Below are 26,188 nucleotides of genomic sequence, written 5' to 3'. Positions count from 1 at the left end.
CGTATAGATCCCGAGGAGCACCAATCGAGATTGTCGATCACAACTCCCACGCATGGTCGCAGTCGGTAATGATATTTCCGCGGGATCGTATTGTTAAATTTTATCCCGTGGAATTTTCCACGGCAGATAATAAATCTGCGGAATTTTCCACGGCAGATGTTGAGAATAATAATTCCGATGCCATGTTTAGATTTATCAAAAAATTAAGCGCATCTGATCCAATATCAATATGGTTGTTCTCGAGCGAAGAAAGATACGATCAGTTTATTTTGCCATGCGGTGATATTTACCGGGATGAGATATTACATGAGTCGATGAAAAATCTCGCGGTGAAATATTCGTCGAATCCCGACCAGTTGCTAACGAATTGCTTTACAGTTCCGTCTGTGGCCGCTCACGCTGCCAGAGAGAAAAACTCGTGGAAGCCTACGAGGAACGAATTCCTCGCTGATATTCAACTTAGCTGTATCGAATACGGCCATGGCCGATTGTGGAATACCAAGTACAATTTCGAAGATATGATCTCCGTTGACATGAGCGCGTGTTATCCTGGAAGTTTCCTTGGATATGGCGATTGTGCAGATTATTTTGCTAAATTCGGCCATCCTACCAGCGAGATGACAAGGGTAGCAATTAACGGACCGTTACCTGATTTTGTCATGACCGGATTCGCTTGTGTTACTTCATCCGAGTTTGCTGAAAATTTACATAAAATTTATTATATTTGGTTCGGCAGGCATTTCTCCCAGCGCCGTTGGGTTCCTACGGTGTTGTTGAGATATATGCTAGATTCGTCGATGTTAGTATCGTTGACAGTGAGCGAGGCGATTATATCATATAGGAAACAGACCGATGTGTGGCTACCGACAGATTGTGACAACGCGAAAGATATCGGAAGAAAAATAATTGGTAAATTTACTCAAGGTGGATCCGTTGATCATAAACATCGACACGCTAGGTTGTTTATCAATGACGCCGAGATGGATTTTATAATCGCCGATACGGTATCGCGAGGAATATTTTGCAACAGAGAGAATATTATCATCGATGGAGCGAAGTTAGGTACCGTGATTAGCTACCTTGACAGAGAATCAGCACAGTATACGCATTTACGATCGTCGATGCTCGCTTATGTAAGTATAAATTTGCTGTCGATGATAAATAAATTTTCTGATATCGCGGTAAGAGTCGCAACGGATTCATTTTATATCGATAAAAAATACCAATACAGGCTGGAAAATTTAATCACCGATGGAAGTTCATGGGGAACTTGGAGGATAAAAAACGAAGATATTTTGGATTATTGCGAAGATGCCGATGTCGAAGATTGCGATAAATTTCATCGAGATAAATTTGAGGAAATATCGACAGCAGCATCTGCATTTGACCCAATTTCACTTAGCAAATTCGTCTACCTAAATGGTCCTGGCGGCAGCGGTAAAACAACGCGAGCAATAAATTTATTTGCGAACTCCGATATGATTGTGTTGACTCCGACTCACAGATTAGCGCGAGAAATAAAGCAGCGCGGAGTTAATTCTTGCACGTATCACAGTTATTTCAAGTACAGCGGTGGATCATGGGATTCGGCACGCATGGGAAACAAATATATCAACAAGATTATAATATTTGATGAAATTTGCACGGTGAATTTAGATATTTTAAAATCTATCTTGGCTTGGCTGGAAGGGAAAAATACCGCTGTGATAATGTGCGGAGATCACGGCCAGCCTGATCCTATTGATGGTGAATCGCCTCACGAATGGCTCAGAAACTTCGTTGACTATTATGAGGAAATCGACCCTGATTATAGATCGACTGATATTTTACTGACCGAATTTAAGAAATTGATTCGACTACAACCGAATAAAATTCAGTGTGACGTAATGAGAAAAATAATCGACGAGACTCCGATGAGCGAATTTCTAAATTTGTGGCGTCCCGATCATTTGATCGTCGCTAGTAGAAAAATTATTCGTGATATTATTCAGGAAATGTTATTCAAGCTGCATTGTGAGAAATTTCCAACGCTGCAGGTACCGTTATGCTATAGGCCCGCCAATACTAGGAAACAAAATATTAATAATATTTTGCCATGCGGAAAGGAAAAGATTTTGGTCTTGAATGATATTATCTTTGTTGATATTAGTCTCGTTAATGACGCGATAAATGCAGAAAAATCACCGTGGAAACTAGGCTACGCAACAACGATACACTCATCGCAGGGATTGACCGTAGATGGTCAGGTTTGGATCGTCGATGATAGAATTTCCTGGTCAAATTTGGTATATTTAGCCGTGTCGAGAGTAAGAAAATTATCTCAGCTTGGACGAATTCGAGTAAACTACATTAGTGACGCTGGCGGTAGTTGAGTATCTTCTGGTACTATTTGTAATTCTTCTTTGGTAAATCCGCGTTGAGGCGCTAACGAATCTAGGATATAAATAGCTGGTCTTCCTGACGATCTTGTTACGGCGGATATTTTATGTGTTGTAACGCTCCAGGTTGGATCGGTTGCTCTTTTTCTGCCTCCTTCGGCCTCGCCTTCTTTATACAAATATCTGACTGTGACGCTACCTAGTACAGGCTGAATTGTGGAATCTCGCTTTAGGGGTATATTCGATTTTGTAATTGCAATTGCGGGTTTCATTGCTATCGTTCGAGTTACTTTGTTATTTAACGCGTTGATTACATGAGGCAATCTTGATACCCAATCGTGAGATCGATTATCCTGAATAAATTCACGCGCGTATTGGTATCCGAATAATCGTTCTGCGAGCGTTTTATTGAATCTTTCGATGATAGCTTGATTGTGATGAACACCTACAATACCACGACGGATTTTAACATTATTCTTTTTCATCAGTGAAGTAACCACGCCAAGAAATTCTCGACCTGGATCAACCTGGAGAAGATTCGGCCATGTTAACGGGGATCGTGAGTAAATTTCGTTAAATGCCTTTGCAATTTCTGTTGCTGTTTTATTCGATAACGGCTCCGCTTCTTTATACCTGCTAGCGATATCAACGACTGTCAAAACGTATTTGTATGTGACGCCGTTGACGGTATCGTAAGGAAGAAACATTAAATCGGCCTGATGGACCTCATTAGGGATGCTGACAGTGAAACTCGCATACGGTATTTTCTTAGGCGGGGGAAGATATATTTGCCAGATTGCCTGTTTCGATAGCCACGATTCAGCGACGGATTGTTTTACCTTAGCGGCTTTGGCGAGTTTGGCTATCGCTGATTTTCCTCGCCAGAATCCTCGCGGAGAATAATATATCTGCTCCATTATTATTTACCAGCACCGAATACTAATTTACCTTTCATCGCGCCTTTTACCACCCATGTTGCTAATTTCTCTTTGAAACTTTTGTCGGGAATTGCGTCTAGTGCATGAATTAGCCTGATATCAGCGAGATGCCTCTGTTGTAAATCCCCGCTACGATACGCGAGATCGTGAACATAACAAGCTCTATCGATGGCGTTTACCGGATCTTCATTTTGTTTTGGTTGGTTATTATCGTCGAGTCTTATATCGAGTCTTGTTCCAGGTCCACAGTAATTGTATCCTGGTAGATGCTTCTCTCCGGGATATTTCGCCCAGGGAGTTCCAGGTAGATTTGTTAAGGAGGTGGCAATGTCTCCTCCGGTTCTAGTTTTTTTTTTACAAATCTGAACTTGCGTGTCTTGCAAACTTCGCATTCTCCTGCAATTGCGTTCCTGTTGTTACGTGTGACGATTTCGGTTGGATTTATCGTAGCTGTGTGTGTGCGACACTTAACACAATATAGATCCATGTATTCTAGTAACATGAATGTAATTGATTTTTCAGCCACGAAGCGACGCGAGCAAATAAAACATCACGCGGTATTACCGAATTCGATTAGAATGATAATCATCGGTCCATCTGGATCTGGAAAGACGCAGTTGTTATTGAATTTGATCATGCGATGGCTGAAATGGGACAAATTGTATTTGGTTGCACCATCCGTCGACGATCAACGTTGTTATCAGGTGCTAAAAGAATTTAGCGACAATACCGACGAAGGCACAATCGAATTCATCACGGACATCAATGAAGCTCCATCCGTGGAAAATTTAGACGGCGATGTTAATAATCTTGTTGTTTTCGATGACGTTATGCTGGACAAGCAGACCAACCCTGCTAGGATATTCTCGCGTGGCAGACACAAGAACACCGATGTTATTTACGTAACACAGAGATATACGCAGATTCCAAAGGTGATTAGGGACAATTGTAATATCTTGTCGGTGTTCAATGGCGTAGACACGCACACGCTGAGAAATATTCATCAGACCTGGTGCAACAGTGACATGGACATAAACAAATTCAAAAATTTGTTTAGCCGCACTCAGGCGACACCGCACGGTTTTATCACGATAAATCTTCACGATCCACGCAGTCGGTATCGAATTGGTCTTGATCAAATTTATTCATGAGAAAGCAGCCCCAAAGACAACAAAAAATATAACACAAAAAAATCTCCCTAGAGAATTCTCTGTATTTTATTTTTCCTGTCTCGGATGCTATGTTTACTAACACACCGGCGCGACCAACCGATGCATCCGGTCTGAAATGCATGAAAATAGCTTCCGTAGAAGGCTGTAAAAGTGAAATCTGAGGCTTCTACGGAGAAGGTTCTCGTAGGAAGCTTTATTTTGTCTGGAACGGAAGGTCTGTACAACTTCCCTGCTGCTTATGTATCCTTTTAAATAAATAAATATCCTTTTAAATAAATAAATCAAACAATTATGTATTGTTTTCAATAAATGAATCAAACAAATATGTATCCTATTAAATAAATAAATCAAACAAATATGTATGCTTTTAAATAAATAAATATCCTTTTAAATAAATCAAACAATTATCTATTGTTTTCAATAAATAAATCAAACAAATAATCTTGGTTTGATAATTTTTATTTTCTATTGGAAGTATGATTTTTACCATAGAAAAAATTGGATAGATTTTGTCTTCAGCTCCTATAGTCAACGAATAGATTACTTGATATCTGCTAAGATACTTATGAGAAATAGAGCATATCTAGGCATTTTGAATAGATATATGGAAATATTCCACTTCACAAGTGAAATATTTCTTTATATCTATTTAAAAAGTGTTCTTTTTATTATATAATTTGAAATAAAACAGTTGCATTACTACATTGAGAACAACAAGTTCCTAAGTTTTACAATATTTGACAAATTTACCTTGTACATATCATACTTCATATTATTTATTTTGTAAAAATAATGACTCTATTCACTTGAAAGATATTTAGTTTTGTTAATACATTTCATGATTGGGTTGATACTGTTGTAGTGGGGTAATGTAGAAGCATCACAGTGCAGGTGTATCTGATGGGCTTCTTAGTGTAAATCTTTAAACAACAGATTTTCATCATTTGTAATGATTTTATTTCTTCATTTTGTTCATTTCATCATCCAAACATGAATTTTTGTTTGGCCTTTGCAAACTTGCAGTCTGGTTTGGTAGCAAATGCCATATCCATTGTTTTGATTGTCACTTAATTTTTATATTGAAGTCTTGAAAATCTTGTTATAGCTAATCCTTCTGAATGCATGGTCATATCAACATGGCATTTTCACTAATAGACTTCTTGTAATATCTAGTCGATCCTAAATGAAAATGGTACTGATCTGATGTTCAATATGGCTGCCACAATGGCCATATTCAAAATCTTTTTATTGCTACCCTTCTACATGGATAGTATATCAGCCTTGGGGTTTTCACTGCAAGACTTCTTATCATTTTTAGGTGGTCCCTGATAAAAATGGTACTAATCTGACATTCAATATGTCAACCATGGCAGCTATCTTAAACATATTGTTATCACAACTCTACTTGAACAGAAGGTCATATTAATATGGAGATTTGGTCAGAAGACTTTCTAGGATGTCCAGTTAGTCTTAAATGAAAATGATGCCAATCTGATGTCCATTATGCCACCACTGCAACCATATTGAAAGCTTGTTATTACTACTCCACCTGAATGGAAAGTCATGTTTTGAAAATGTTGTCCTACTCCTCTCTAAATGGATGGCTATATTAACACTGAGGTTTTCTTCTGATCCCTAGCTGGTCCTAATGAAAATGAATCCAGTGGTACATCCAATATGGCTGCCATGGCAACTTTCTTAAAAATCTTGTTGTCTCTAATCCCCTTGAATGGAAGATCATTATGACAAGGGGTTTTCAACAAAATACTTCTAATGATGACTACTTTGTCCTCCATGAAAACAGTGCTAAGCTGACATCACGCATGTAATAATAATAATAATAATGAGGACTTTGTACAGCGCCTAATCTTTAGAAGCTCTAAGCGCTTTACAACATTAGACAACACCTATAAGATAAAAAACATATAATAATATTATTACAAAAACAAACACCATGAAATTAGAAAAACATTAAAATATAAAAAACATGGTGAGAATATTTCAGGTAGGAAACATTATTAGGTCTTTAAGTTTGTTCTTGCAGTCGAAATAAGTGAGTTTTGAGAGCCCTCTTGAATGTGATCACTGTGTCTTTGTGTCTGAGTTCAGTAGGCAATGCATTCCACATTGCTGGGCCTTGGTATACAAAAGAACGCTGTCCATATGACTTTGTTTTCATAGTGGGAATAATGAGTATACAATTGTCAGAAGAGGAGCGTAAGTATCTTGCTGGTGTGTACACATTGGTGAGATCAGATAGGTATGTTGGACTAGAGTCCGACAGTGAAATGTAGCACAGAGAACAAATTTTGTGTTTGATTCTCGATCGAATGGAGAGCCAGTGTAGGGTACAGAGCAGCAGGGAGGTGTGCTCTGATCGTGGTACTCTAAGTATGATCTGAGCAGCTATGTTTTGAACTTTTTGAAGTTTCTGGAGTACATATTGAGATGAACCAGACAGAATTGAGTTACAATAGTCCAGTCTTGAAAGTACTAATGAACACACAAATGTTTTGGTGGCATCAAGTGAAAGATATTTGTGAATTGAGCTGATGCGTCTCAGCTCAAGATATGCAAGACAGTCTTGCATATGTTCATGACATGTTGGTGCAGTGTGAGAGTACTGTCCAGAGTAACACCTAGGTTTTGTACTGATTGTGTGAATTTAATGTTGGTGTTGCTGATATTTATTGTCTGAGGTAAAGGATGTGAATAAGAAAGTCTTTATGTTGTGATCAGAATGGCCTCAGTTTTATCATCATTCATCTGCAGCTTGTTAATGTCATCCATGATTTCACATCAGAAATGCACCTCTCTACACCTTGGATGGTAGCATCAACTTCAGCTGGGTGGCTAGATTTGTGTATTTGGGTGTCATCAGCGTACAATTGGTGAGACACTGGATGATGATCTATGACACTTGGGAGCGGCTGAGTATACAGAATGAAGAGAACAGGTCCAAGAATAGACCCCTGTGGAACACCACAACATAAATCAATTGGGCTGGAGTGTATTCCATTTGCAGATACAATTTGTGTCCTGTTGACCAAGTAGGACTTGAACCATAGTAAGGCTGTATCATGAATGCCAAATACATGCTGGAGATGGTGAAGTAATATATCATGGTCTATTGTGTCAAATGCTGCAGACAAATCAAGGAGGGTGAGGACTGTAATCTTTCCCCTGTCCAACGCAGAGAGAATGTCATTAACTACTTTTAGAAGAGTAGTTTCAGTACTGTGGCAAGGGCGATATGCAGATTGTACATTGCTAAAAAGACCGTTTGAATTTAGGCGAGATACAAGCTGGGATAGAACAACCTTTTCTAAGATTTTTTTATATGAATGGGAGATTAGAAACTGGGAAGTAGTTCCTTAAATCATTATGGTCTAGTGTTGGTTTCTTCAGCAGAGGCTTTACAATGGCAGTTTTGAAAAATGATGGGAATTCCCTGGATGAGAGAGAGGTATTAATAACATCAGTTAGTGAAGGCAGTACTGGATCTAAGCACTCAAGCAGCAGTGATGTTGGAATTGGATCAAGTTCACATGACTTTGGTGCACTCTTCATCACAATTGTACATACAAAATCCACAGGTTCAGATGCTGCTAATGGTTTCTGCTCAAATTCTGTATCCCAACTGTATGGTGACGACGAGTCAGTTGGAATTGTGGTGTCAAACTTATCTCTAATGGTTTGTACTTTGTCACAGAAGAAATTTGCAAACATGTCCAGAAGGACGACTGGAGAGAAGGTAGATGGAAGTGGTGTTGATTTGTTCCTTGACATTAGCTTGTTAGTAATCTCGAAGAGCTCTTTGCAGCTGGAACTTTCCATGATCTTAGTAGTGTAGTGGGCTGATTTCACTGCATGGACTATATTTGTGACATTCTTCTTAGCAACTTCATAGATTTGCTTATGAATAGTGAGTCTGGTGGAAAGCCAAAGCCTCTCAGCTTTACGGCGGTCTCTTTTAGCAGTGTGAAGCTGGTCCCTAACACTGCTATACCATGGAGAACACTTTTGAATTGATACTCTGCACTTGGTAGCTGGGGCATGTTTCTCAAGCAATGAACGCAGACAGTTATCGAGTTGTTCTGCGGTAGGAGGTAAGCAAGTTGTTAGGTTAGCTTGGATGTCATGCATTAGTTTGGTTCTATTTATCAGACAGAGGTTTTTCTTAGTAGCAGATAAAGGTGGAGGGTTAGGGACTGATACGTCCAGATGGCATATAATGCAGAGGTGATCTGATGCAAGGTCATGGGATACCAGGGAGGACTGTAGAATGTTATCATCAGGTCTATGAAGACTCCAGTCTAAAATGTGACCATGTTTATGGGTGGGTTGGTTAACTGACTGTTTGAGGTTGAAAACATTAATGGAATCTATGAGTTTTGACGTATTTGAGTTTCTGGGACAGTCAAAGTAAAAGTTGAAATCTCCAAGAATAACCAGGTTGCCACCTATCAAATTTCCATAGTCCAGGAGATTTGAAAACTGCTCCAAAAAGAGAGTCAGCCAGCTTGTTTTTTCTACTGGAGGAGGGCGGTGTAGGCAGAAAAAATGGACTGACCTTTGCTTCAGTGTGAGTGTGGTTTGGACTAGTTCAAACGATGTGTGGTCGAAATTTAATGTTGTAGTGTAGTTAAGACATTTTATCATAGAATACACCACAACAGCTAATTTGTGAATCTTATTACCGTATTTACTGCATATGTTGGTACACGATAAAATAATTATTTTTTTTCCTGTCCCAGAACTTATGGTGAAACATTTTTTTTCACTTTGGTCATACGTCCCAAGACTTAAGAAACGAAATAAAATTGTATTGCATTTGTGCTTCCCCCCACCCAATGCACGTTGCAATAAAATAGATAAATAAAACGCTGAATTGATAATAAAAACAAACTAACCTTGTGTTGTTATCATTTATTCCTTTTTTCAACATGAGCATTTAAGAATAAAATATTTCCACGAAATCCGTAAGCGTAGGATTGATTCCATACTGTAGCGTGTATCAGTTATGTCCGATACCACACACCACGTTGTTCACATGAAGATTGAGAAGCAATTGTGTGTGGTTGTGCTCCAAAGTTAGAACATGTTATCCGACTGAAAACTGGAGCAAACAAAATCGCAAACAAGAGGGAAATAGTCAACCGATATCTTGAAGATGCTATTCACGCATGACACGGTGATGGGTGCAAAATAATCAAGATTGAATTATATTCGGGTCTCCTGTATGACAGTATGTCGCAAATAAAAATCATCATTTGAAAACACATTCACTTGAGTGCAAGTGACAATCTTTTCACCAGCTTGGGTTACAAAATTATCCTTACTATTTACCCGCAGACGTCAATGATCCTTTGTATTAATTGTAACCGCAGATGCCAAACACATAGAACATAGAAGCCCTGGTGGTGAATAAACACGACTGGCAGCAATCAGTTAACTCCTTCTTTGAACCTATCGACAGGACATCAAAGACAAAAGGTGATTTTTATTACAAAGCAAGCCAATCTCAGAAGCCGACTTTGGTTAATTTTTTTTTTGTTTTGGTAAAGGATATCAATACAGAGTTATTTTATTGCAAAGCAAGCCAACATCGGAAACTGACTGGATTTTGTGAAGTAAGCCGATTTTTTTTTTTTGGTTTTTTTTTTTTCTTTAATATACAAAGACGGTCGAGATATGGAAGCAAACTTGGGTTCCTTTTCAGTTATATTCACAAGAATTTAGAAAATAAATTGAAACAATGGAACAAATTTTGATGCAATATAGTGCTTTGTGCACAGATGTCAATGAATTCGCAAACAAGAGGGAAATAATCAACCGATATATTGAGACAACTGCCATTCACGCATGGCACGGTGTTAGGTTCAAAATAGCCAAGAATAATTTATATCCTGGTCTACTGTCTGACAGTATCTCACAATAAAACTCATTATTTAAAAACACATTCACTTGAGTTGCAAGTGACAATCTTTTCGCCGGCGTGGGTTACAAAAGTATCATTACTATTTATCCGCAGGCATCAGTGCACCTTTGTAATAATTACTACAAAAATTGCCAAGCACATAGAAGCCCTGGTGGTAAATAAACACAGATGGCAGACAACAGTAAACTTCTTCTTTGAACTTACCGACAGGACATCAAAGACAAAGGCTATTTTTATCACAAAGCAAGCCGACGTCAGAAGCCGACTTTGGACTCGGAAGCTGAATTTTTTAAAGGATATCAATACAAAGGTTATTTTTATTGCAAAGCAAGCTGACATCAGAAGCCAACTTGGATTCTTTTACATGTGCCGATTTTTTTATATTTTAGCTTCGATCAAACAGAGACAGCCGAGATATGGAAGCTACCTTTGGTTACTTTTCACCAGTATTCATGACATTTTTTAAGATAAAGTGAAACAATGGAACAGTTTTTAAAGTTTACAATTATAATGCTTCATGTGCGAACATCGATGACCCAGCATCATCCAGAAGATTTGGAGCAAAATAAAATCATGTGATGAATAGATCATTTCGCCGACAATATGATCATTAACATGGATAAAACTCTAGTGTACTTTGATCGCATTCCTGGATGGACTGACTTTAAGATGGGCGTCAAAAGTGTGAGAATTAGCAAGACTAGTGCAGATTTGAAAACATCTGACTTTTGTCCTTGCAGTTTCCGCTTCAGGTGGTGTGTTGTCTCTAACATTTTTTCAAGGTATGAGAAAGCTAAAACTATATTCATGTACCAAAAGAATAGATCGTACATGTGCAGGAGAAGGGTTGTGTTGATGAGATGCTGCTGCAGTGGATTGAAGAGTTTTATGTCAAGTATACAGTTTTATATTTTTTAAAATAAAATTTCAGTTGGAGTGCAATTTCTGACATGTAATTTTCGAATGATTTAAATGGTGTCACACAACTTACGACTTGAAAAAAACGATGTGTCCCAGAACATACAGTGCACGAAAAAATTACTTTTAAAATTATTTTATGGTGTCCCAACAAATACGGTGTCCCAACATATACGGTAAATACGGTATCACTGAAGAATATCAGAGATAGTTTCAACACTCATCTTTTATAAGGAAGAAAATGTTCTTATTATGAACTCCTGGAAATTCTGCCCCACTGAGCATCAGTTCAGTTGGGGGACTCTTGTTTATTTGATTGAATCAAGCAATAAATAATAAAATAATGAAAATTAATAAAACCATGTCTTTGCTCTGAGTATCTGGAGTCAACCTTGTTAATGCTGTAGTATTTAGACTAGTAACTAACCTCAATTGTCTCAATAGCTGATATCAATACTGTGCAAAAACTAGGTTATACACCAAGTCTGTGTTTTGAGCATATAGCTATTTGTAGCCCTTGTTTTATATTGTGGCGACTTCTAGGTATATTCACCTGTTTTCCATAACCATTTGTAATATTAGTATTCAAGTAGCAATTCAGCACAACAATATGGTACTTTCAACTCTTTTTCTTAATTTTAGTTTGGAAAGGATGCATGACAAACATTTTAGAAAGAAGATTTGTATATTTATGTATTCCTAACATTTATGAGATCAAGCTGTGGTAGAAAATTTCTGTCAGTTCCAGTATGTATTACATAAGAGTTTTTGTGCATCTCTTGCATGTACAGGAAGAGTAGATTTTAATATAAAATGTACTACTTGAATGAAAGTTTTATACACAACTCAGTACCAGAAGTCTGTTTAAATTGACATATTCTTTAATTACCTACATAAAAGTGATATAATTACATTAATTTTTCTCCTCTAACCAACAGAATTAGAAAATTCTAATCATGTACACAGTATTATCTGATTCTAAAGATCGTGATCCAACGGCATCCTAATGGTTACCCAAGAGTTTGGAGAACCTTCCCCAACATGTATAGTACATAAATATATTTGGCTTCTCTGTGGGGGCTACTCACATGAAGAAAAAGAAATTAGCCTAGGGCAGGTTGAGCCTAGCTGTACTTTACCCCTTATTCTAATATTCTACTGACCAGGGGTGATTTCAGTGTCTGTACTGGGGTGACCCCAGTATAATACTGAATTAAGGGCTGCACTACTCCCATTATAATGATCTGGATGAACCCAAGGTCTGTAATGGGGTGATCCCAGTATAATCCCAGCTTTTGAGCTGAGCTGTTCCCAGAAGCTGCCTAAGGCAGGTTGATCCCAGCCTTACTGTACCCATTATTCTAATCATCTACTGACCTGGGGTGATCCTGAGGCCTATACTTGGGTGACCCCAGCATAATCCCTCCTCTAGATCTAGCCTGACCCCAGAGGCTAAACAGTGAGGATGATCTCCAATCATGAAGTGTTTGAAAAGATAGGTGAAATCAGAGCACGTTGAGGTTACAAATCCACATATAATAGAGAACTGGAAAGGAAGGCATTTAAACTTTCATCACACCCTGTAGTTGCAAGTGCTGTTCAGGACACATGTTCATTTTATTTAATTTTTCGTAAATTGGAATGTACACACCAATTTGAACGGATCTGTTTTAGAAAAGAGTGAACCTTGATTTGTCCACAGAAAAAAAGTCACATTTCTTAGCAACAGCCAGTTACATGTGGAGGGCACATGGAATTTGATGGCAGACTTCTTCACAGAACAAAAATTTGAAGAAAAAAGCAGTGAAACACATGCATTTCTGTGTAAGGTCCATAAGGGATAAAAAGCACTAGAATCCAACATACTGCATATGTTGCGCAAAATTTGAAATGTAAATGGCAGTGTGGACTTAGGGTTTCAATTTGACATGGTGATGAAGAACAGCAGTGGATAATGCTATTAGGCAGGAGAGGAAAGCCATTCCAGGATAAATCACTCTCTAAGAAAAGTTTAGATGTCCTAAAAGGCTTAGCAGTTCACATTTTGTGCAAGATTTCCTATAGGCAAAAGTACTGTAAAATGTCTGCCATGCATCACACTTTTTCTAAGGGAAGCCTAGCCTCCATCCTGATAATGTCCAATGATATACCCAGTTATTTCAGAAGTGTAGCAGGACTATTTCCTGTGCTATCCCTCTGTCCAATGACATTATTCCAGCCTTCAAATAATAATAGACGTCTAGAATAATCAATTAGTAATAGAGTTCGAGAATAAAATAACATGATCCCATTCTACAATCTTAGCCCCCTTCTAACAATTTGAGTATGTTCAGTCTTTCCCTTGGACTTTTGTATTGTCTACAGATGATGCAGATCCATTGTCTAATGTGGCTACCATTATTAACAGTAGAATAAGTTTTAAACATCTTCTTGTCAACAATCACACAGGACAAATTTGGTCGGACAGAAAGCATCCTGGCATAAAGGCCTTTCAGTTTTGTACAAATGATACCTAGGTTCCATCAGATATGGTCACTGTTGCTAAAAATAGAAAGAAACTTTAAAGGATTTCTGCTCATCAGAATAGTTTAAGTGATAGAAAATAGTTCAGCATCACTGGCTTTCAGATTTGTGAAAATGATGCTGATTTACCCTTAAATGTAGTCATCTATACTAAGAATATGAAATCCTTTAAATGACTTCTCAATAAAACCACTGGATGGAACCTGACCAAATTTGAGAGAAAGAATCTTGGTATGATGGGTTTTAAGTTTGTTCAAATGGTGCCAATTTGCCGTCCAATATGGCTGCTGCTACTGAAAATATAAAAACTGTAGTAATTTATTTTTTAAAAGGTCAACTAACAGAATTTGACTAGATTTGACAGAATTTAAACTTGAAGGTCTTTCACACTTTGTAGAAATGTTGCTTTTCCAGTCAGATATTACTGCCTTCTGCTAACAGTGAAAAACCATTTACACAACATTATCTGAATAAATTGCTCCAAAACATTTGACCAGTACTAAGAGAAATGACATGACATGAAGCCCCTTTAATACTTGACAAATGATGCTGTTGTGCTACTGAATTTGGATGAACATATAAACCTATTTAAATCTGGAAAATGTTTTTATAGCATTGGCAGGTAACAGCCTTGGAAAAATTTCAAAAGAATGCATCTTACTGACTCAGATTTCATGGCCATCTGCCTTTGTATTTGGCTGTTAGACAGATATTGAACAAATGAGCAATCTAAAGCCCAGTTTTTTTTTACTTGTGATTGTATGTTGAGATATTGTGTGGTAATGATGGCATCACTGACTTTGGCATCATCAGCATTCAAATTATCTATCAGCATTTTTTTAAAGTCATACAGCAGTGGCTGTATTCCACTGAAATTTAGGTATAATATTAGTTGATGTCTAAAGTTTGTATACTTGGGTTTCCTGTCTCTCCTGCTCAAGATGAAGACTATATTATGGTAATGCCGTTCACAAGTTAGATGCACATGCTGCAGAATCCTAGTTTTACAAGTTTTTAAGTCATACGTCTTCTTCATCAGTTGGTGCAATTTGCTAAAATTTCAGTATAATATTAGATTCTAAAGTTTGTTCCCTTGTAAACTAGGGTTTTCCTTTTTCATGCTCAAACAAAAAACTGTCATGGTAATGCCATTCACAAGTAAGATGCATATTCCACAGGATCCTAGGTTTTCTTTTCAGACAGTAAGCAGTATATAAACAAGATTGTGCTGAGATGCCATTAAATTCTATGTATGCAATAGTTCAGTCAGCCATCACTCAAAACTAATGAAGCCATTGACTTGTAAGTGAGGTAATAAACATTGTCATTCTAGGTTTTAGTTTAGTAACAAAATCTTTTTTTAAATATGAAATGTATTAATTTTTACACAGGTGAGAGAGGTATCAGACAGATACATTGTTTGTGGACCCCATTACATTAACATCAGAGAGGCGGTTACAAAGGTCGTACTTGGAGAGGGTGCTGAGCAGCTAGACAAGGCAGTCAAGGTAATATTTTATATTAATTAGGCAGTCAAGGTAATATTTTATATTAATCTAAAGTTAAGATATAATTAGTTATAGTGAATTGTAGTTACTGCACATAGTGATGCTTTTGTTAATTGTTACTTCTGTCTTTGCTATATATATCAGAGTCAAGCCATAAATGAATTCATCTTTAAGAACTTTAAGCAGATGTGCAGTATAAGAAATCAAAATTATAAATTGCCCACCAGTCAGGAAAATATTCTTATATACAGTATTTACCTGACAGGTCCCTGCTGAATGGTAAGCCCCCATCTCTTCTTTTACATCTTGTTAGTGCACATTTGGTAAGAACATCTTTGTCTGATCATGTGTCCATCCCCTACTTTAATCTATCAGGCAAAGCCATACTTTATAATAAGCCAACCCCCACCCCTATTTATTTTTTAAATTGGCAAACATTTAATAAGAATATCTTGGTTTGATTATATGTTCATCACCTGATTTTAAAAAAAATTATCGAGAAAGTACACTGGTTTTAAAATGTGAGAAATAATTGATCAAAATACCTCTGTCTGAACAAGCACTGTGGCATTGATGGACTTAAAACTCTATTACAATTTTATGGAACAGATAAGAAATCTGGTATAGGAGTCAGCAAAACACTTATTGAAGAAGGTGAAACTTTGACAGAGCTTATGTTAGTGAAAATTCTGGTTTTGGAGCACAGATATCCAAGAGATAAAACCAATAAGCTGTGGAGAACTGTACACAACTATTAAAAACTATTTTCCAGCTTGTTCAAGTTGGCTAAATTAGCTGTACATATGTCACTTCAGACAGCCGACTGTGAAAGGGGGTTTTCGGTTCAGAATAATATTCATAGAAAGATAAGGAACAGACTAAAGCTCAGAAACAGTCTGCAAATTAATGCTTATACAACTAGAGACAGTATCTTTTAAGGATTTTTCTTTGAACAGAATTATAACAGAGTGGAACAGCAATAAAGATATTTATATGTTAGGCATATAATGAACGCTAGATGTTCCCTCCTCCTTCTCTTATTTTTCTTCTAACTCTTCCTTTATTTTGGTGACAAGAGGGGAGTTCCACCTTGCAGATAAAATCCTGGCATTATCTCTACATAAATAGAAGTCTCCATCTATCCACAGACATGACCTTTGCATCACTATATGTAAACACAACACAGTGAAAGTGCTTCGGGCCCAGATTTTGATTCAAAATATTTGAAAAGTTTCTTTCATAAGAAGATTGCTTCACTGAGTTAGAAACTGTGATGTAATATTACTTGACTTATTCATATAAACACAGCAGGATTTTTGCTATAAACAGCTGAGAGCAGTTTGAAGTGTGATTTCACTTAGACCCAACTTTGCAAATTTGAAAGACAAAACAGGACTTGACTTCCCCCAACACACATGATCAAATTTTTTAATTTTATTTTCCCAACAGGATACTAAAATGCCAGAAAACACGATGGAGATTCTTCTGTGTCTTGCCCTGCACAGAGAAATTACAATGTCAAGATTGCGAAAAGGGGACAGGAGTACAGTTGCAGAAAAGGTGCTTCTTAAAAATGTTTTAACTTCAACCCTTTTATTGAACATTTTTTCCTCCTTTAGAAGCAAATTTCTGCATATAAATATGATCATGTATATGTACAGTATAATTAGCATATTTCACAACATTTATACATTCATTAGAGTGCAGTTTGGATAATTCAGTGCGATACATAATATGTGTGTTTCTTCATACCTGATCAATAAAGTTGTTCAAAGACAATTTGATTATATTATATTGTCAGACGTTTTATATAATTTTATCCTTACCTTATAAAAAGAAAGATCTATTCAGTACATACTTTTCAATATATGAAATGCGATTTGCATTAGAAGTGTGATTTTTGAACAGTATAACTCCTTGTACAATGTCAGTGATAATATGTACCATGGCATCATCGAAACTGTGTTAGAAATTCTACACCTTGATGGAATTGAATAATCCTGTAATTATACATACTTCTGACTTACATTTTTTATCCTTCAGGCCATTGAAATTCTACACAAATTCTGTTCAGAAGCCATGTTTGTGAAGAACAAGGTAATTTATATCTGCTTTGGTTGACATATTGTTAAGAATTTATCATTTTCACTGTTATTTGTTTTGAGAGAATTCTCTATTTTTTTGTGTGGTCTTAATCCTTTTTTCACCAACTTGGACAAAGTCAGATGAGCTAATGGCATTGCCTCTGATCCATCATCCATTGTACTTTGTTTGAACCCCTGGAAACCCTTATGATTTGACCATCACTCTAACTAAAATTACACTTAAATTACATACTTAGGAATAGTAGCAAGATATACAAAAATATTGTCATTGTGGTCAGACTTTTATATTGGCCTGTCCATATCTGTGTTTTCATATTAGATTCAGTGGAGTTGCTCAGAAAATTACTAACTTCACAGGGGTACCTCCAACACTATCATCTACGTTTTTCATGCAATAAGGCGTTTGAAAAGGTCCACAGTTAAAGGTGATGAAAGTGAAAGTGGACTTATAAAAAGGTTGAATTATACTGACAAGTATGATTAACATCTGAGTAAAGATCAGAAGTATAACAAAATATAATGCAAAATAAATGTCTCCTCAACTGGAAAGAAAAATGGCACTGAAATAATGAATATGTTAGAACATCACAGGGATATGTTGCTGGTATATCCACTACTGGTCCAGATGGGACACCCTACCAAGATGGCACAGGCCCCAAGTATAATGCTTTGAAGACCAGTTATGGTTGTGGTAATGAGCAATTATAAGGCTGGCCTGTGTGAGAAGCCCATTATAACCTGGACTGCCAAATCTTATTCTGAGTGGGCAGGCTTTCAGCCTTGAAGGATTCATCTTCTGCATTCCATCATTCTCAAGCCAACTGGTATTGTCTTCAGCAAGCTTGATCGTTTTGCACACCATTGACTTAGCCTTGATCATTGTGTTGATACCTATAAATAGAGAGCAGACAATGTCACACTTTCTTTGAACTGTGAACCCAGTATATTATACTGTATTCCACCATTGCCTACCATAGAACTTTTCCAAAGTAAAAACTGATGAAATTTAAACATTATCCATTATGAAAGATATTAATTGCTTATTGATATTTTCATATGACATCCATCCATCAGATGTGATAATACAGTAATACTATCAAATCTTTTTATGTTTCTATTTTCTCATTCATAGAACTTGTGACTACTGCTAAGGGTCAACAGGTCAACCCATTGCCCTCTTTAACATATTCATCTCAGTAGTTTGAAAAACAAGAGCATGTGGCTTGAGACACATAACAATTTTAACATTTTCTTGATGTTTATTCCTTTTCTAAGAGCAGCATATATAGCAAGATTCTACTTAAATAATTATTCTGATTTTCAAAAAGAATATGAAACCCAATGGCCTTATATAAAGGGAGAGACAATAATAGTAACTGACCAATACTGTATGTGTTGAATCTGCTGACTGTATTGCAGATATTCAGGGTATTTTAATTTAATTGGAAACAGTTGGGTGAGAAAAATAATATGTGTTGGTGTTTGTATCAAGACAAGAAAATTCCAGGTGGAGTTACATTGTTTGCCTCCCCACTCAGCACAAATAATGCAACCCTTTTTGACGGGAATTTCCTAGTTTCAGTGCAAACACCAACTTAGATTCTATTAATAACATACACTTGCATGACAGAATTCATACACAAGGTCATATGCCAAGTTGAATTGATGTATTATAGACCCAAGGGCAGGCAATTCAGATTGCACAAAGATGCTTATCATAAATAAAAAGTTAGATGACATATGATCTGAAAATTATTATTCATCAATGAAGATAGAGTGAAAAGTAGAAATGTAGCTGGAAGATGCTTCCCTGGTGGGAGACCACCTTTGTCTGACTGCCATCTTGTTAAGAGATGACTTTTGAGTACTTTTGGGTCTAATACCACTCAGGAGGATGATTTGCAAGGTAGGCATGATTGCGTATGTATTTTTTAATTTTATTTAAGAAACATTTTTCCTCCACGGAAAGGAAGAATGGCACTTGACTGAATATAATTTGCAAAATTTTTAGATGTTCTGTAAATAGTGTGATAGTTTTCTCATATCTGATAAAGCTGATGCTTTGATGAGGGGCACTTCAGAGTTCAAAACTGACCCAGTCAAACTGCATCAGAGTCAGTCAGACCACAAAACATATGAAAGGTTGTAAAATATATAGTCCTTGAACAAATGAATCTTTGTAACCTTTGCAAATTTCAGATTTGAATAAAGTGATTTAGAGTTTGGAACAGACTAAAGATACTTGTCAAAAGTTCATTGTCTTTGAAAACTATTTTATAACAGTTACATACAACCCTATTTAGACTACTGTAATACAGTATGGGGTAATTCAAATGATAAAAACATAGCAGAGCTGACACATCTTCAAAAAAGAGCATAAGGGCTAATATCAATCCAGAAAGAAAGCAAGGAAAATTTAGCTGGTAGGTTAAAATTATTACCTATTAAAGACCAAATCTGTTTGAGAAAAGCCAAATTAATGTATAGAATATCCCATAATAGTGCTCCTGAATATTTACAATCACTATTCCAGTATAGGCTACCTGGTAATACTCCCCACTTGCAATCCATGTCTACCAAACAGTATAAAATTCCCAAACCAAATAAAGAGTTATTTAAAAAAAGTTTCCAATACTCTGGAACTCTGCTCTGGAATAGTATTCCAGTTGAGATTAGAAACGCCCACTCTATTTCCTTCTTCCAAACCCAATATTTCCAGTGGCTTCAGAGATGCAGCTAAAATCGATAAATTCCATTGTATGACGGCCTCAATGTAGATTAGTTCTTAGGTAATTGAGTTACCCTCTTTAAATAAGGTCATTATTATTATTATTATTATTATTATTATTATTATACATTGTTGTCTTATATATAAGATTGAAATGAAAATGCTTATGGATTGAAATAATGTTTGCACTTGATTTGGGCAAAGAATTACAAAAAATGTTTTCATGTTCTGGTCTTATTCAAATACATTATTTCTACTCACACTCAGATTAAAATAAATTTAAGAACAAACAGGAACAATGATGGTGAAATGCTAATTGTGTAATTTCTGTTGTAATCTTTAATCTGGACCCAGCCACTTTGAGGCACCCAGCAAAACTTTCTCCCAAAAACTCCAGGACCCATACATTAAAACAATCTTTAGCCCCTGAAGATCTGAGAATTATTTATAAGTACAGTCTCCATTTCCAGGACATAGCACAGAAGATTCTACAGAACACATATGGAATCCATTCACAAATACTGACTGTGACCCCTGGCCTTGACCTTAAACAGCAGGGAGTATTGTGTCTGCTGATGCACTGTGACCTTGTCCTCAGAAATCTCCATGGAGGCAGAACTCTTGTGCAACCACTGGTCAGATTAGCCACGCAGCCTCAAACCATGAGGGTGAGAGTTTTGTTAGTTTGCATATTCTTTGCAACCAATTCACTCTGTTTCCTCATCCACTTAAATTATATGTAATACATTGTGTCGCTATTAATGAATATTAAAAAATGCATTGCGTGACCATTTATTAGAGCATTTGTGTATAGAGTGCTCACATTAATTTCTATTGTCTTTTGTCTTCTCATTTTTGTGTCCAGCCATAAATGTGGAAAGAGCAGATGTGTTGCTCTTGACCGTCTGTCTTTCATACATTGGTTAAATTGTACAGTAAAACCTGTCTTGAGCGACCTCTGCTATAAGCGACCACCTGTCATTTCCGACCACAATCGTAATGCACAGATTGATTTTACTATATAAACGAAAGACCACCTGCTGAACGCAACCAGTGACCGCTATTTCTTGGCAAAATATGCATTTTGACACTGCTATGAATGACCACATCGCCAAAAAATCAAAACAGATTGACACCACTGACCTTAACTTAATCCTTTGTAAACACTAGAGCTCAGGATAAATGTAGTATGCAAACAAAGTGCACATTAAATAACACTATAGTTGAACAACCATATATCAGGATAAACACCTCTAACCACCATTTAATCCTTTGTAACAAAGACTGCATAAATAGCAAAGATTGCTCTAATAAAGTAGTTAAAAAGAATTTGTTTTGCTACAGTACCAGTTTTGTGAAATTTACAACTCCAGTATACGGTGTCATTTGTAAACTGCAGTAAACCAGACTAAAGTACATGTCACTAACCGCCATTGTAGTGCCAAAGTATTAGCCAGTAAGAGTAACATCAAAGTGAGTAATGATGGATATATGCAGTCAATTTAGAGGTTTGTATTTTTTCTTTATCTTTATGAAAACTCACAAAATGCCGGTAGTCCTCATGTCCCAGTGAGAAATCATTTAAAAGGGCTTCAGTGTATTTTTGAGTACATCATTTGTCTTTCCAGTTAATCCATAATGCCTGGAGGTGAATGAGCTCATTGTCTTTAATACTAGTAAGTGAGAATCATTTCCGGATTTTTTTAAAATTATTTTTTATTTCTTTTGTTAGTGTTTCACCAAGGTACCATCTGTTTACCTGGGTGCAGATGGTTGGAACATTTGTTTATCGAGTTATAATGCTGTTGATTTAAACTTTGTCTCAGAATAAATGTATTGTTTCTTGATGAGGTCTTTTGGTTTCATTCATTGGTACATAATATATATTTAGTCCACAATTCCCCAAAACCTGATCAAAACCGATATTCTTTATAACGTCAACACTAATAACAATGGCAGAATCTCCGCTGGAAAAAGAAAAATTTTAACACTGGAAGAAAGGATTAATGTCATTGAAAGAAATGAAAAAGGCGAGACCGCTCGCAAAATAGCAGTCAGCTTAAGCGTTGGTAAAACGCAAGTTCAAAATGTAATCAAAGACAAGGAGTCCATTAGAAACGAATGGCAGAAAGGTGCATAAACACAGATGAAATATGCCACAGCACGACTGACAGTTTACGGAGATCTGAACAAGCAAGTATGGGAGTTGTTTTGTGTTGCAAGGAGTAAAAACATACCAGTAAGTGGTAAGTTGATTCAGGAAAGGGCAATAATTGAGATACATGTTCGGACAAAACAGCTGAGTAAAACATGTCAACAAAGAAGTATAATGGATTTCTTTAAAATAACAAGTGAATAAGTGTATAGAATAAGATATATACATCATATCTAACTGTTCATTTTTTGTACATATTAATGTGATGTTGAAAGATAAATTTTGTTCTTGTTGTTTGATAGATGCGTATCTTTATTATATAAAGATATTTTGATTGGAATGCATTTAATATTTAACAAGATTTATGAATAAAGGATATGATACATGTACAGTGAGTATGGGAATTATTTATTTTTCAACAATGCTAACTATTGACCCTGAAAACCAGTCCATTTTCACACACCTCTTATGAGAGACCACCTGTCTTTAGAGACCGCTTTTGGTTGGCAGAAGGGGCGGTCTCTCATAACAGGTTTTACTGTAGTAAGTTTCTCAGAAATAATAATAATAAAGTGTTTATTTTCAGATGGTAACTCATTTAGTTTACAAGACTATAGTTTGTTCTGGACAGTAGCATCATAAATGGTATTCATGTCTGTTGAGATCAGTATCATTAATAGTAGGTAAAAGTACCTAATTCATCTCATGCATGAAGGTTTTCAACACCATTTGAATTGACATACAGCACAAAACATGTCCTTAAATACATGCTGAAAGAGGGTGATCTGTTTACATCAGATTCTTCGATGCTGCCATGACCTATGGAAGAATCGGTTTGTTTATTAAAGAGTGATCAGCCTCCTATTCAGCTGTCTAGTTGCCTCCCATGTGATTTCTTTGCAGTTGCTTCATGATACACATACATGTGGTTAAATTATGTCACACAATATGCTTCTGGCAGAGAGTCTTGTTATTTGAATCAAAATAAAGATTTTATTCTTCATCAGACAAATAACAGCATAAACAAACATTAAATAAAAAATATTAAATAGCTTGTTATTGTTTTTAATGTTTACTATTTGTCCTCTAAAGTTATTTTTGCAGAGACTGTAATGTAAATGCAGACCTGTTTACCCCTATGGATTCTCCATATTTTGTACCAATGAAAAATATATTTGATCATTGTTCAAGAAGAGCTTATTCAGTGGTTCCTGCACAAACTGTTAAAGCATCTGCAGGCATCAAAGGGAGCAATTGGCAGTTGATTTTGAAAATGGTGGACCAGTGTTGTGTGAAAAGAAAATAGGAGGAAGTTGAAGAGTCAAAAGTTTCTCAAGATTTATACAGATAGTTGGCCATTTATAAAACAGTTCATGATGTTCACTTTGGTGTGTGCGAATCAAATTTTTCAGTCACACATAATGGTAGAAATTATGTAAGGAAACATGTTGAGTGCAAATCTAACAAGGAATGGGTCAAAATAAAAGTCACAAATTTGCCTTTGTCCTTATTCTGTAAAGCACCAGTGTCATACAGTGAGGAAATGCATGTTATCTGTACTGAGGTGATGATGAGTGAACTTTTGGCGAAGTTAAACGTGCTGATGAAAACAGCTGATTCATTAACCTCGAATTTAAAGAAAATGTTTCTGGACTGCAAATTGCAGTAGGTATGAAATGCTTGAGAGACTGATGCATTAGGAATTTTACGGTAATGTAGTGAAGTACTTTCAGTCAGCATGTGACTACATAAAAGCCAAACTGTCATTGAATGAACCAGTCTTGATGCATGCAGTAGTCGTGGATGTTCAGCTGCATTCTGAAGTTAATGTGTCAACCTTGGCCTTTCCATGCTTAATCAGTGCATGTGTATCCAAAGATACATTATTGGAGCAATTTGCATCCTGTGAAATACATGACTTGGTTAGATGTACGAGGGACAGGATGGATGGAAGATGGAAAGTTGAAAGATGAACATTTGTTATTTGATGAATTGGTCAAGGTTATGTTTTGATTCTCACAATATCACACAGTAGTGTTTATTTTGAAAGGGTATTCTCTACAGTTAGAAAGAACATAACGGACAAAGAAGTTGTCTTAAAGATGAAACATTAGAAGCCTCACTTACTTATTGAAATCTATACCTGGACATCAGCAGACAGTATCATGTGGAACCTTGAAAATATGTGCGTCAAGACTGTTGGCACTTAAGCATATTCAAGGGTATTTGTACATCAGTACATTCAAGAGCTGGAATTCATTCAGAACACTATTTTTTTATACTTGTGATAGAACTGTTAGGATTATTTTGGATTTCATTCACAATACTGTAAGTTCCTCATAAGTTTTTATTTTTCTAAATTAATTATTTGTTAAGTTTGACAAAACTGGTTGGTTTTTCTTTTTTCTGATATTTTGTTTATGACCATAGAGTCACAAACAACACTGCTGATTTTCAGCATGTATCAAATCAGTGGTGTTGTACTGTAGATCAATTTAAATTATGTTTAAGTCATTTGTGCATGAATGAATTCAGTAATTTTGGCTACAGTTTGAGATGCTGACATGGGGAAAAACATGATAAATTTCCATTGAACTAGATTGAAATTTCTGATAGCAATAAAAGAACATTGTGATTAACTAAATCAAAAGCATTCCATCATATTCACTTACATTAACTATCAAAAATTCAAAAGAAGGATTGGTTGGAATTTTGGCAGCTACATAATTGGTGAGCTTTTTGTGATCAATGATCTCAGTGTTCACTATGAATTAATTATTTGTTTTGTTTGTAAAGTAATGGTTGATGACATCTGTTTCATGTACACTTGTAATTGAATCTCTATTTTAGTCTAATTGGGCAGGCATAAGATTTTTTGGAGAGGGGCTAAATTATTGTACATATTGTGATAATGTTCTTGTATTGGTAGTGCTCAAAACAGCCTGATTTTATTAGGTTTTTTTTCACTTAATGTATTAGGCTGCTTTTTATATTTTGCCATTTGTTATTAGTTTTACCACTCTTTGATTCTTTGAATCTTGTCTCTTTTGCATCTTGATTCTTTTATCTCTTTGGTTATCTATTTAGGTCGAAACTCATGTTGAACATGTTTGGTTTTACAAGGAGCATGATTCTCCAATACAAATACAGAATGTTTGTACCATGCATCTAAAATTTGCAACATCATTGAAAGGCATCAAATACAGATAAACTTTATGAAAACTGAGAAAATCACTTTATTTTAATTCACGATGTTGGTTAATATATATGTCTAGTGATAGGTACAGGACATTGGTCAGTTGTTGCAAAAACACATACACCAATTTCACTTACATTTTCTACTTTATTTAGGTATATATGGACAATTAAAGTTTAACTTTATTTCATGATTCAGGCTGTGCTGTCAATCAGCATTGGGTTTTCACTGAAAGACTCTATTATGTCTAATTGATGCAAAATAAAATTAGTGCCAATCTGACGTCTGCTATGGCAACTGCAGTGGCCAGTGTGAAAATCTTGTTATCACTATGTTTCCTACATTGATGTACAGATCAGCATGGGGTTTTCACTAAAAGACTTTTTATGTCGAGTTGATTCTGAGTAAAAATCATGCCAATTTGAATTCCAATAAGTCTGCAAGCAGCCACCTTGAAAATCTGTTATTGAAAGTGCTCTTTAATGGGTGATCATTTCACTAAAAGACTTCTTAAATGTCTACATGGTATTATGAAAATGGTGCTAATGTGACATCTAATATCACAGACATGGCAACCATCTTGAAATTCTTGTTATTGCTACTTCTCCTAAATCAATGGTCCTATC

The 26,188-nt window shown here is 36.1% G+C and overlaps 1 protein-coding gene across 1 annotated transcript in view; it reads left to right on the top strand.

Moving 5' to 3' along the window:
* LOC149786024 (E3 ubiquitin-protein ligase rnf213-alpha-like) overlaps window positions 1-26,188 on the top strand; it is a 358,391-nt gene that overhangs the window by 250,144 nt on the left and 82,059 nt on the right. The window contains exons 56-59 of the mRNA XM_089978099.1: window positions 15,262-15,378; window positions 16,828-16,938; window positions 17,422-17,475; window positions 20,682-20,879. Coding sequence (XP_089834225.1) covers window positions 15,262-15,378; window positions 16,828-16,938; window positions 17,422-17,475; window positions 20,682-20,879 — 480 coding nt within the window. The remainder of the gene's footprint in view (window positions 1-15,261; window positions 15,379-16,827; window positions 16,939-17,421; window positions 17,476-20,681; window positions 20,880-26,188) is intronic.

Source organism: Sinohyriopsis cumingii, chromosome 12 (assembly GCF_028554795.1).
Source record: "Sinohyriopsis cumingii isolate HCF-2022 chromosome 12, ASM2855479v2, whole genome shotgun sequence".
Lineage (NCBI taxonomy): Eukaryota > Metazoa > Mollusca > Bivalvia > Unionida > Unionidae > Sinohyriopsis > Sinohyriopsis cumingii.
Note: the sequence above shows the minus strand (reverse complement) of the source record. Positions and strands in the feature narration are given on the sequence as shown.